This window comes from Coptis chinensis, chromosome 7 (genome assembly GCF_015680905.1).
Source record: "Coptis chinensis isolate HL-2020 chromosome 7, ASM1568090v1, whole genome shotgun sequence".
NCBI lineage: Eukaryota > Viridiplantae > Streptophyta > Magnoliopsida > Ranunculales > Ranunculaceae > Coptis > Coptis chinensis.
Genome location: NC_141462.1, coordinates 18647657 through 18660574, shown reverse-complemented (window position 1 = coordinate 18660574; position 12918 = coordinate 18647657). Strand labels below are relative to the sequence as shown.

The 12918-nt window shown below is 37.5% G+C and overlaps 1 protein-coding gene and 1 long non-coding RNA gene across 3 annotated transcripts; both read right to left on the bottom strand.

Annotated features, from left to right (window-relative positions):
- Positions 1–271: 271 nt before the first annotated feature.
- On the bottom strand, positions 272–2959 carry LOC147486426 (homeobox-leucine zipper protein ATHB-9-like). 2 transcript variants are annotated; one of them, XM_086575108.1, is made up of 4 exons: positions 2672–2959; positions 1303–1414; positions 721–870; positions 272–565 (listed from the first exon to the last, which is right to left on the bottom strand). In XM_086575108.1, the coding sequence occupies exons 2-4, from the start codon at positions 1324–1326 to the stop codon at positions 383–385; spliced, it is 357 nt and encodes a 118-aa protein (XP_086431234.1). In that variant the 5' UTR covers positions 1327–1414; positions 2672–2959; the 3' UTR covers positions 272–382. The 2 variants fall into 2 exon arrangements, with proteins under 2 accessions (XP_086431234.1, XP_086431235.1); XM_086575109.1 differs by having other exon boundaries at positions 1303–1386.
- Positions 2960–5629: 2670 nt separating this feature from the next.
- LOC147486425 (uncharacterized) lies at positions 5630–6289 on the bottom strand. The gene is made up of 3 exons (XR_015200872.1): positions 6186–6289; positions 5951–6092; positions 5630–5863 (listed from the first exon to the last, which is right to left on the bottom strand). It is a non-coding gene; the product is annotated as an uncharacterized LOC147486425 (long non-coding RNA).
- Positions 6290–12918: the final 6629 nt, after the last annotated feature.

The window sequence follows — 12918 nt, the reverse complement described above, 5'->3', positions numbered from 1 at the left end:
CCAAATTTGTTTACTGATATAAACGTCACTTTGATTTTCTGTTACTAACGGTTCTTTATCCGTTACTAATTAATTTTATTGTATAAAAAAATTTCTGTTGCTAACGGTTTAGTATCCGTTACTAAAAAAAATTATGTTGCTAACGGTTCTGTATCCGTTACTAACGAATTTTCATTCTATAAAAAAAATATGGGCCACCTGTATTGGTGCACGTACCTGTACCTACACCTTTTTTTTACTCCACAATGTAATTGATACTCTTAGAGAAATAAGAGAAGAAAGTTATATAAAAGACCCGAGTTCAAACACAACATCTAAGAGTTCAAAAGCAAAATAGAAAACACTTGAAAATGCAAAAGGTCTTTCACTTGGTCGTTCTTCACTAACATAAGGATTGTACAGATTGAAACGAAAAGTATGCTTTCAAATGAAACCCCAGTTCATGAACTTGAAAGCCAAACAGTGATTGATTGCTGTCATCCTCATTCAACACCTTCCATGCAATTGCTTGCTGATAAGAAACTGGCCTACCCACGCAAATCCCTACCGGTAAACGACAAAAGCCCTGCAAGAAGTTTCAATGCAAATTTTATTTAAAAACAGATGATACAAAGAACACACGATGCAATAAGAAAGAAGCTAACTTGGAAATACGGCTATATGCCCAATACAAGTGCAATAAATCCTACGGTAAGGGGATAATAGCTCTGTAAAGCTTACTTGTTGCACGATCTTGGAGAACTCAGAACACAAGGTCTTTCGTCCAGCCTCATTGAGAATTTTATCAAGCATTATATCTTGGAGAGCAACAAGAGTGGTCTCTAGCATGTCGAGCCCGACCTGATTTGCGAAGGTGAAAACAGGAGAAGCCTGGTACAATAAATTACATCCACATCAGCTTATCTTGGAATGAGGAGTCCAAAACTACAAAAAATAGCTTATCCTAAAGAAAAATCATGCACATGCCCCATCCACGTTAGCTTATCTTGGAATAAGGGGTCCAAAACTACACAAAAGTGCTTATCCTAAAGAAAAATCATGCACATGCCCCCATGGCAAGAATCAGCATTTTAAAGTAATCCCATCCAAGCATATGTAGACCAAACCTAGATGCTAATGTAGACGGTCGATTACCAACCTAAACCAAAAGAATAAATAGAACTCCTGCCTTAAATAGTTACAAATTCTTATTGATGAATATTCATTAAACAAAATGAAACTCAAGTATCAGGTTCTACAACTAAAAATTACAATGAATTGAGGACAAAGAGAGCATAAAAGATAGAAGAGAAAGCTAATTACATTTGTCTGCAGGGAACAACACATGATTGCAACAGAATGGCGTCATAGTTGTTTCAACAAGGCATCACCAGCTGACAGATCAACCTGAAGGAGCTCTATGCCAGTGAGAAATCTTGAAAGAAGGCACAAAGATTTTTTTAAAAAAACAAGAAGATTAATTCAAATAGTATATCACTAGAGTAAACTTAAGAATAATTACAAGATTTGCAGAATAACATCATGCTTCTACTATAGTATCCTTTTCTACCACCGATCTTCTTTTGATAAAATATTACAAAACTAACATAATACATGAGATAAAAATGGTTATCAATAACCTTTGCCATAATGGTGGCCCAGCCCATTTTCCAAGTTTACCAAGAAATTCAGCGAAATCAATGACTTTTCGCATTGTGACCTTACTATACAATCTGAATAAAACTTTGTCGATCGCGATGTAAGGTGTCTTGGCTGTTGTGAGGTTGGTAGACACCATTATAAAATTCTCGGTCCACATACAATAACCCCCCTACTGGGTAAAGGTTTGTGAGAATAACCATTATTCTCACTATCGGTAAGAGAGTCATACAAATATATCATACCTAATCAGAACAAATGAAAGTGATCACCTAACTTTTAAATATCCTTCACTAAATGACGGAATTGTGTTCGAAGGGACCACATGTCACTTTGAAGAAAATTGGCACAACTTGCCTATTTGCATCAAAGACCCAATCTTTTTATTAGTATCTAAAGCCTTCAATTTTTAGGCAGGCACCCATTTTGCACAATAGAAATTATAGATGAGATACTCATTTTTACTATTGCAGTCCTCAAGTCATTTTTATATTCTTTTTCATGTTATAGTGGTCCGTTAAATATTTTCGCTAGACCCGGCACTTTGTCAGTTAGCTAAGGTTTATCAGTTTATGTCATAATAAGATAAGGAGAAGCAGTTGGAAGCGTAGGCAACCGTGACTCGTGCCTCTTATGTTTCTCCCTATGTCTATTCTGTTCTCTATCTCTTCTAAGGAAGTATATTTCTCAACTTTTATCCGCTTCAAAACACATACTACTCATCCACAATTTGAAGGTTAGAAAATATTAACAGGTTTTTCACGTAGGTCGTGTGTCATTTGTAGTTACTATGAATGTGTACACACGATATATGGTGCATATTATGAGTATCATTTCCGTGTATCGAGGTCGGGTAAGAGTAGCATAAACTAGTCAAGTACTACATTGACACAATGTCAAACATAAACCTACATAGTAAGTTTGCTACTTACTCTACACAGTGCTGCTTACTCTAGACGCATGAGCCTACATTACCCAAACCACAAATGCATGTCAATGAAACATCCAGTGGTGGTGAGAAGTTATTACAAACCTGTAGCTCCTACAAATCCACCGTGCTAGCGTGACAGCCTCAGGAGACCTAGGCAATGATTTTGGCAGGGAGCTTAGCCTGGATGGGGAAATAGCATTCACAACTCTCTGAACATAACCCATAATGCTCCTTACATATTGCCGAGCCATGGCTACCACATTGTCTTGATAGTGGTTCTCAAAAGCGAACTGGAATGCAATGGTCAACACTGACCTTAGGCTATAGTTGTTTGATGTAGTTTCAGCAGACGGGCGCCCTCCACTAGGACCCGATTCCAAGGAGGAAGCCAAATCCGATTAATGCGGGCAATGCACTATCATCCCGCAGCATACCACAAAAAAATGTTAAGTAGCACAAAATATATCACAATCTGAATAACCATAAATTGAAGTTTAAGGCTGGTACTTTCAACCTGCTTTTAGGGTCCAATGGTATGACACGGAAACTTGTGTCTTGTCAACATCGTGAACAATTCAACGCTTATAGCAAAGCAAAGAAAACTCGCTCTAACCTCAAGACTCCACCACCAACTTCTTTCTCCGAATACTAAATTGTTTTACGCAAGGTCCGCAACACCAAGCTCCATACAAAGATAAGGAAATGGTATTTTACAATGGTCGCTTTACGTAGGGAAATAACAAGAGTGTACGATTACACATGAAACGGATGAGCTTTATTTTGCTCACCGCAAAAATCTCAATGTTTTGCAAGTCTTCAAAGCGATCTGAATTGCACGATTCAGTCTTATGGTCGACAACCAACACTAAAACAGGTGAAACCCCGAAACAAAAGTGGTTGTAGCTCACCTCGGAGGTGCAACTTAAAGATTAAAACCCCAAACTTGGCCAATAAAATAAAAGAATGCGGGTTAGCTCCACATGCAAGGATCCTCTTGATTAAGATGTGGGCAGGTTTTAATGTTAAGCTCAAACTTAAAGCAACCCTCATATCAATACGCATCCTCTTGATTAAGATGTGGGCAAATGCAACAAAGCAAGGACTCAACAAGATGCGTGACTAAGCAAAAACATGGTTATTACATGGTTTTATTAGTTCTAGATACATTTGTTGAATGGAACCACGAGGGACATCAATAACCTGGAGTTAAAGAGTTTCCTTCTTGGAAGCTTCAACCGCAGATTCCAACATACTTACAAGTCCCGGACTGTCGACTTTTCGTTTCTTTTTTAGCTGACTCGTCTTTGGTTTTTCCTTGTTGGAAGCTTCAACCGCAGATTCCTCCTCAAATGAGAAAAGTAACATCCACTATCAATTAACTTTGTCAAGGAAAATACCTTGGTAGCGGTTGCATGCTTTTGTAATGTGAGGTTCCAAAACTGGGTTTCCATCCCAAACTTGTCACCTCTGTGTGTCCCGCTTGCGTGAATGTGTTGGTGAGGGGTGAAACATAAATTTGGGAATGATCGAGATGCAAAAGTTATTCATAAATAGCAATTTTCAACATGACAGCTGTGTGAATAAATGATAAACAATGATCATATCTTGTGTAATGATAAAGAATGTAGGATCACCAACATCGCACAAAGTATAATTTAGACAACCACACCTCAGTAGTTTTGAAAGATATTTCAAAGAAAGATCCGAAATAGTATGCGTTCAAGCAAACTGCAATTCCAAACCAAACACGAAGAAACTTTTTTATAATATGCTTTATTAAAAATAATTTAATGTAGCAAGATGGAAAGATATTATTGTCCTCACAAGAGAAACAATACAAGCCATAAGACAGCCAAAGAAACTCTAACCTCTACGAAAAATGCCAGATAGATTAAAGGGCTCTAACATATTTGAAAATGTGCACCGCAAACATCTACAAACTCACAATATAGTATCACCTATCCAACTGGGATGGAAAATGATGAGTGGGCTACAAGGTGGAAACCTCACAGGGATGTCTTAGTTTCCGTGCAGATACGTATAGAGTATAGACTCTCTTGGATGTAATATGGTTTGCTTTCCTTAATGAAATTTCATTATATCAATAAAGACTAAAACATAAATTGTACAATTCTATGAGGTGTCAGAAGTTATATGAAACTTGAAAGTCTAGAGAAGCAATTCATACCTTAGGAGCCAATACAAGCATGGATTTTAAAGTCAACTCCCGAAGAAAAGCAGATGTATAAGAAAAGCCCGTAGCACCATGAGGGTAAACCTAATCGCAAGGATCACCCAAACATTTTAGGATTTCCAATCTGATATTGAACAGAATATATACATATATATCAGGTGGATTATGACCTAAAGAGTTTTCTAAATGCTAGAAGAGAAACTATCATCGTTGACCACATACTTGCTCATCTACAATTTGAGAAGATAATGATTCTCCATACTGATCTATATGCTGGAGGAGGCCGACTCGAATTGCCGGTCATTCAATGCAAAAAGTTTTCACAACAGTTGGTAGTACCTGCAAATGAAAAGCAAGGATGCATCACAAAAAGTAATTTTGCTACAGGGGAAAGCAAAACAAAGACATCAAATTGCACTAGAGCATAAAACTAAGTTATAGGCTGATATGGTAGTATAGAAGAAACATTACAAGATAATCACCTTAACACTATATTCTTCAATAACAGTTCAATCACTAAGGTTTCTGTCCCGTCTTGTTCATTACATTATTACTAAGATAAACCTTTCTCCTTAGTGGGAGAATAAACGGACGCCCAGTGTCCATTGCTTTAAAGTCTTTTCCACAACATAATACACCAACACTCAAATCATTATGATATGCTTCCAGTCACACTCACTACTCCAGTCTATTAAGTGAATCGCTACTATTAATGTTTGCTGTTTTCAATACCTGTTTCCTCCTTATTCTCGATGAAAACTCTTTGCAACGCTTTTTGGGGCATGAAAAATGATATAACTTACAATCTACGTAACATGGACACTTCATATTCTCAAAATATCTGTGTTGAATACATACCGTTGTCCATATTCATGCCTCAGCTCTTCCCAACGTTTCACTGCTAACACGTACCAAGTGCTACAAGGCTCCCTGTGTATGTTACAGCTTGAAATAGTGATTGCACCTTCCTTGGTTAAAAGTAAGGGTACTTTCCCTTTAATATCTTCCTCCAAATATATAACAAGTGCCTACCAAGTGCAATTATTGTTATTAGAATCATGTTTTGGAAGGTGTAAACTGCAGGATTCTGCTGGAATTCTCTGTGAACAAAAGAAATAGAAATAAGTTCCCCTATTTATATTCCTAATTATCTGTCACCCGAAGAGCGTCAAGAAGAATGCTTTTACCACACAGCTGCATGTAACTGAGGACAAAGCTTTTACAAAGCTAGGGAACCGAGGGTCAAGATTTGCTTGAAATTTTTCTGCGCTTTTCATACCACATATCTTAGCTATATCACGAATGGCGAATACTTGCTTATGTTGAAAGCTTCAAAAGAAATAGAAAAGATTTATGAGACAAGCAATAAAAAAGAAGGCCAACATAGACTTTGTTGAAACAGGAAAAAGGGATTTGGTATACCTTGCAGGTGTCTCAGATGGATAAGAACCACCTATTCAAGTACACAGTTCGATTAGTCATTCAAACCTTTATTATGACTTGAGCAATAATTTTAAAGTGCTAATCCGAGCCGCCGTCGCGGTAAGTAAAAGCCTGGAGTCATTGACATTTCAATCCATAAGAGTTAATCCTCAGAAGCTTAATTCTAAATGCAAACAAGTAATTAAACCACAGAGTCATCTTGTACATACATGTGACCCGACAACTAATTTGGCACACCCTAGCTTGGTTTGACAAAATACAGATATTTTAGACAACACACACAGGGAGAAGAGAAAGGGAGCAATGGAGAAAAAATAATCCAACCATCGCATCATGTGCTTCTTAGGCCACATTTGGTATCACTGAAATCATAAACAGCTATTCTCTTCGAAAATACACGTTTTCCAAGCCAAGTCGAACAATAATTAGAGTTAAGGCAGAATCAATCCCCCTAATTCCTTATCATAGAGTCCAGTTAGTATTTCTGTAGTTGAATTATCGTATCTTGTTAGTATAAATTGAATTTGTAGTATAATCATAGAATAGATATTTCACATAACACATTACTCTCACCATTGTTCTTTGTGTTTGTTCAATTGAATTTGTTTAAATCTTGAGAGTTAAGAGTGGAACGATTCCGTACTCTATATATTGCATGAATATATATGTGAGAGTAGGAAATAAATTATTGATACCGTAAGAATAAGGTTAGAGTAATCTAATTGAGTTTTTTCAGGTTATCAAATAGCGCCGCTGCCATCTTAATCTCGTTCAAGACAAGAATTCAATTGCTTGAATCCAAGGGGCAATCCCCCATTCTCTACCCACCCACCATTTTAATTTTTCATTCTTGTTTCTTGAATTTTCGGAACTGTTCACTGTTTCAGGCATAGGGGCTGCGAATTCACAGAGAAAAACACTGCGGTGAAGGTATTTCTAAATTTTCGAAAATTCTGAAAATTTTCATACATATTATTTAATGTGTTGTTGATTTATTGAAATATTTTCAGATTTTTCAAAGTTGTTTTACCTTGTCAAAAAAATACGATCTTTACAGTGCTGCATTTCAGTTTTCACACCGTATGTTCTTGAAAAACAGACGAGTAAGGTTACTTAGGGAGTTCTAAAAATTCTATAATTTTTACAGGAGTATATATCCTAATTAAGGAGTTTGTAGTAAAAATTTGATGAGTTTTTGATTTGTTTTGACCTCCTAAATATTAGAGTGTTTCCAGTATGTTTCTGCAGTGTTGCAAACACTTAATATCTGAAACACCAGCCAATAAGGAGAGGTTGTAGAACTCCAATTGCTCTAAATTATTTACAGGAACAAGTAGGATCTGTCAGGAGTCTCCAGTAAATATTTGGAAATTTTTGGATTTGTTTTGATGGGTTAACCATTCGGTTGTTTATATTGTGTCCGAAAACCGTTTTGCAAACTTTGAAGGGCTGTAGAGGGACTTTAACAGCTCCGATTGATCTGAAAATTTTCAGGCTACTTGATAGACGTCTTAACAAATTACTTTAAAATTTTCCGATTTTTTGGAGTATGATAAAAGGCCTAAAACTTGAAAACCCTGGAGCGTGACCCGCGCCCAAACCGAGCGCGACCGCGCCCAAAACACTGGCATTCGACAAAACAAAGGGCACTCGCGCCCTCAAGGGAAAATTCAGTGTGAACAGCCCAATTTTCATAGGTAAATGCAAATTTTTATTTCTTCAAGTTATTCAGTGTTTCTAACTTGTTAAATACATCGATCGTAGATACAAGACGCTATTCGTAAGCGAAGCAAGGAGGCATTCAGGTACTCCTTCATTCACTCCTTGTTTCTTATGTTAGAGGAGTTTTAATTCTAGTATAATCAGGCTTGTTTTCTTAACACGAAATACCACATGCCTATCTAGAAATGTATGCTTAGAGCTGTGGTTGCATATTAATTGCCCTATAGTATATTTGAAAAACCAATATGGCATATCAATATGTAGACCAACAATCATATGATAATTATGCAAACCCTTCACCATGTTCATGCTGTGGTAGTCCTGACCATTGGGCTTCTCAATGCCCATCATATCAAGAGCAATCATGTAATTATTATGGAAACCCTTCACCATGTTCATGTTGTGGTAGTCCTGATTATTGGGCTTCTCAATGCCCATCATATCAAGAGCAATCTTGTAATCATTATGGGAACCCTTCACCATGTTCATGTTGTGGTAGTCCTGACCATTGGGCTTCTCAATGCCCATCATATCAAGAGTCTGAGCCTACTATAGGATATAATAATAATTATGAGCCTCAATTTTCAAATTTTTATAGTGACTCATATAATCAAGAATTTTCTAGTCATCCAAACTATTCATGTAATTCCACCAATAACAATCAACCAGCCATTCAGACTCAACCTAACCCATCACAGTACGATATCAACCAGAGTCACTCAAATGCCAATAACTATGACTATCAAACACCATACCAACCAGACCCACACCACCAAGCTTCACCTCAGCTAACAACATTCGATGAAATGATGGCCCAAAACAAATTAATAATTCAGGAAATAAACCGAAACCTAAAGATACTAGGTTCACCTGCGCCAGACATTTCTACCATGTCAGAGATCGACACTATTCCCATAACTAACCCAGTCAACCTAGTTCACACCTACCCAACATTTCATGAACCATTACCTTCCGAAAACCCTCCCATTAACCATGATATTAACTCCACACCCCACCTGGATGAGGAAATTCTTGTAGACAACTCTTTAGGACTAGTTTCGGATGACCACTCAAACTTGAGCGATGGCTCCGAGGAACTTCCCAATGATCCACCTGACGATGAATATAATGATTACACTTTAGAAGATATTTATAAAGGTGTGACGAAGGAAGAATTTGATAACTATTGGCATTCTCGTAATATGGACCCTCCTGTTGAGCATGTCCAGGCCTTTGAGTTTGCTAACTGCACTCGGCTGGATGATGTCTCGACACATTCGAATGAGGCCATAGATGATACTTGTAGTGTTTTAGAGGAAGAGGGTGAGGACATGGAGATTAACAATTAAAATCTAAGGCATGAACAAGTTAATGTGCAAGAAAATGAGGAAGTTACATCTTTAGAGCAATGTGAATCTCAATTCAATTTGGCAGCTAAGGAAATAACAAGGAAAGAAATAGAGGAAAATCTTAAAGATAAAGCCACGAACCACAACCTTGTGGATTCAGCTAAGCCAGATGTAGAGTTCTTAAGAGCATGTGAGGATCCACCACCCGATGAACCACCAACCAACCACCATCCACCTGAGTTACCACCTCCTATAATCCAACCATCTACCACAACTAACCCATCCATTCACCCACCATTTAAAAGGAACCTCGATTTTGCCCTTGAGCCAATTACCTCAGAGACCATCTATAATTTTTTCAACCCTCACAATGAAGAGTGTTTGCTTAGCACACAATCCCATGAGTACACCATTCCAGTAATTAAGAGCCAAGCTTTCACTGAGTATAGGGAAAAACCTAATTTGTCTTATTTTTCTTCATCTGAGCTTCATGAAAGACATCAGGATCCACACTTCATTCCCTTCTCACCTAAAGTATCGCTAATTCATCTTTTTAGTCATTTCAACTATTTAAAACAACAATCACATGATGGTTTGCATATATTCTTTGATAAGATGCATAAGTTTTCATTCATTCGCTAACATGTTTGCTTCCAATTATACAACATTATTCTGTTTGGGGGTGCATTTAGTATCATGTTTTTATGGCTAGACCCCTAACTCTTCCGACTATTTGTTTATAGTTGACCACGTATCATCTACTTTGTGCCACCCCAGTTTCATGCTTGTTTGGGGGTGTGCAATCTAGGGAATCGACGTAAAATGACCCCACATTAAGTCTCGAATCGACTTTAAAAGACCCGTTTTTAAAACAAATTTTACAAACCTGTTTTCAAAAATTTGTTTGGGGGGTGGGGTGTTTGGTTTTTCCATTCTTGATCACTCAAATTCCTATTCTTACCCCAACCCCTCCCTTGAAGGGTAGCTAGATTTCTTCTTGTTTGTTGTTTTGATGTTGTTTTATTATTTTTTTAGTAGATAGGATGTTACGTTGTTAAATTCCGTAGTTAACTTTGAATTTGGTAGTTAAATGTTGTTTGAATTTCAATTTTAATATAATGTTGTTCTTTTCAAATTGTGCATGGATTTTATTGTTAATCCCACCTTCCCGAATTGTTTGGGGTGGTATTATTTATTCTATCATGATTTGTAGAAGATCCTCCATTTTAGAGTTTGTTTTGGAGTGAAGGTTGAGAATATTGTCGTAATTGACATACCTATGATTAGATGTGGTGGTAGGATGAAATCTAAGAGAGTTTAGAAGTTACTATTTTAAATCCAAATAAAAAAGATATTAGGGTTGTTATAGAATCAAGAATATGAGTTGTTTCCGTTTTGGGTTGAAATTTTATTGTTTCCAAATTGCCATAAAACTTTTTGGCAACCTACCGGTCGTTTTAACAATTCAAAACCTATAAAAACTTCATTCATTCTACACTTTCAACCCACACTACACCTAACTTCCATCTCTCACCTTTCACTCCCACGTTTCCCGTTGTTCTTCACCATTTTCACAAATCAGCACCTCGGGCGCTTCCGCAAGGCTTGAGGAGCGACTTTGCGCTTTACACATTTTGTCGAATTTTTGTGCAGGCGCTTTTCACTTCAAGGTGTGAGCGACTTCGGCCAAACTCTGAATTCCAAAATCAACAAAGCGCGCTCGTGCCCAAGGTGAGCTGACGACTTCGGCAAACACCGTGTAACTCTCCAAAACTCGAGCGACCAGCCAAGTGGAGCGCACCACCGCCTGCGCCTTCGTGAACACGGAAAATTCTAGTTTTCTGCGGGTTGTTCCCGGGTGATTTGCAGCTGTTCTAGAGCGTAGTTTTGAGATGACATCTCCTACAATAATACCAGAACAGTCTTTCGAAGATTTGTTTCAAAGCACTACTTATGGTGCTTGGTTTCGCGAGGTGATCACACACGTAGGCTGGGAACCGCTTATGGTTCTTGCTAGTATTTGTTCTTGGACTTGCCATGCCCGCTGAAATACAAGACCCATGATGCTATTGGGTAGATAATATGCATGTCTACACTTATGACTTTTTGCATGAGGCTTATGGGGCAGGCATTTTCCGTATCGAGGACCAACCCGAATATAACGTCGCCCTTGGTAGCCTGTCCATGAACATAGGAACTGTTATGTTTTGGATCATGCTAAACATTTTAGGGGAATGGCGTTTTTTCTTCTGTGAATGATGCCACTTGTAGCGTCTTCCTTGCTTTAGCCCACGGGACGTATGTGCCATGACCTTCCCGAAACCTTGATGTCTAGTTTAGCACGAGCCCATAGCATGAGGCATAAGTAACTTTTATGCCCTCGCTTTTTTAGTTTGCCGTATTATGCTATGTTTCTTCCCTATTTTTTGTGCCCGTTTCACGGATTGGGTTGGGGTCGAAATTGTGAGACCCACCAATTGTATTATCCGATCTTTCCGTACAATGACTTGGCAAGGGTGGAGGATACAACCTCATCAGGTTGCACCTTACACCCCATCCGACCAAGTGGCGCTTAACAGGTTAGCATCCGTAGATGATAAATGGCGGCAAGCTTGGAAAATTATAATGGCACGGCAGGATGCAAAAGAACCTCACTTCTTTATAGAAGGAAGGATGACGAGTAAACGCTGGAGTGGAGGTAAGTTTTTAGTTTCAGTTAGTGTCTGCTTATGTCCCAAGCAATTTAATTCTGTTAACCCCATAATGGGTGGAACTCTTATAGAGTTGTGCCAGTTTTTTTTTTTATTTCCTATATTAGTATGTTCTAACCTTGTTTTGCAGATGTTCTAGAATTTCACGCGTTTCCATGGTATTTTTCTACCCTCTTTATTTAAATGCTTTGAGGACAAAGCATGCTTCTTGTTTAGGGGGGGCATAGAAACACGTGTAATTAAGGCATCTGTTAGGATATAGATATGTATAATATGAATTTTTTTTCAAGTTAAAAATTTCAAAAATATAAATAAATAAGTTTATGCTATACACTTAGGAATATTGGTATTGTTTTATTTCTCTATGCTCTTAACAATCTAGAAGTCTCAATGTAGCTTTTGCATCGAAATAATTGTTAGAAACTTAGGTTAATATGTAGGTAATAATCTTTGCATCTATCTATAAATATATTACATGAATATCTATGATTGTTAGCAGTAAGTTTCTGAAATCTAGGCTAGAGTACTTATTCTACAAATCCTGTGAGAATATAGCCTAAAGCCTTATATGAAATGAAAACATTTGAGAAATGACACAAGGGAGAAGTAAAATCGAATAGAGAAATCACACGTCCACATGCTTGATCACTATGCCATATCCTAAGCGAGAATTTAGGCCCTCTTTGGATCGATATAGCCGGAAATTCAAACCTATGAATTATTTTCCGCTAGTCGCCCCTCGAGCCTTTCTTTAGCCTTCCATAAACCACAATTCCTTTACCCCATTACAAAAACAAAACAAAATAAAAATTCAACTTACCCAATCTAGAATAAGTCCGATAATAATAGAATGAGTGAAGAAAGAAGAAGAAAAACCCGTGTAAAGAAAAAAATTAGTTAGTTGCTTGAGAAAAAAGAAAAGAAGTTTCC

Excerpts from the sequence above, each read along its gene's own strand:
- LOC147486426 (XM_086575108.1), bottom strand. The coding sequence starts at position 1,326 with ATGTGTTGTTCCCTGCAGACAAAT. Across the intron at positions 871-1,302 it reads GTTGTTCCCTGCAGACAAAT|GCTTCTCCTGTTTTCACCTT; the intron begins GTAATTAGCTTT and ends TTATTGTACCAG. Across the intron at positions 566-720 it reads TCTCCAAGATCGTGCAACAA|GGCTTTTGTCGTTTACCGGT; the intron begins GTAAGCTTTACA and ends AACTTCTTGCAG.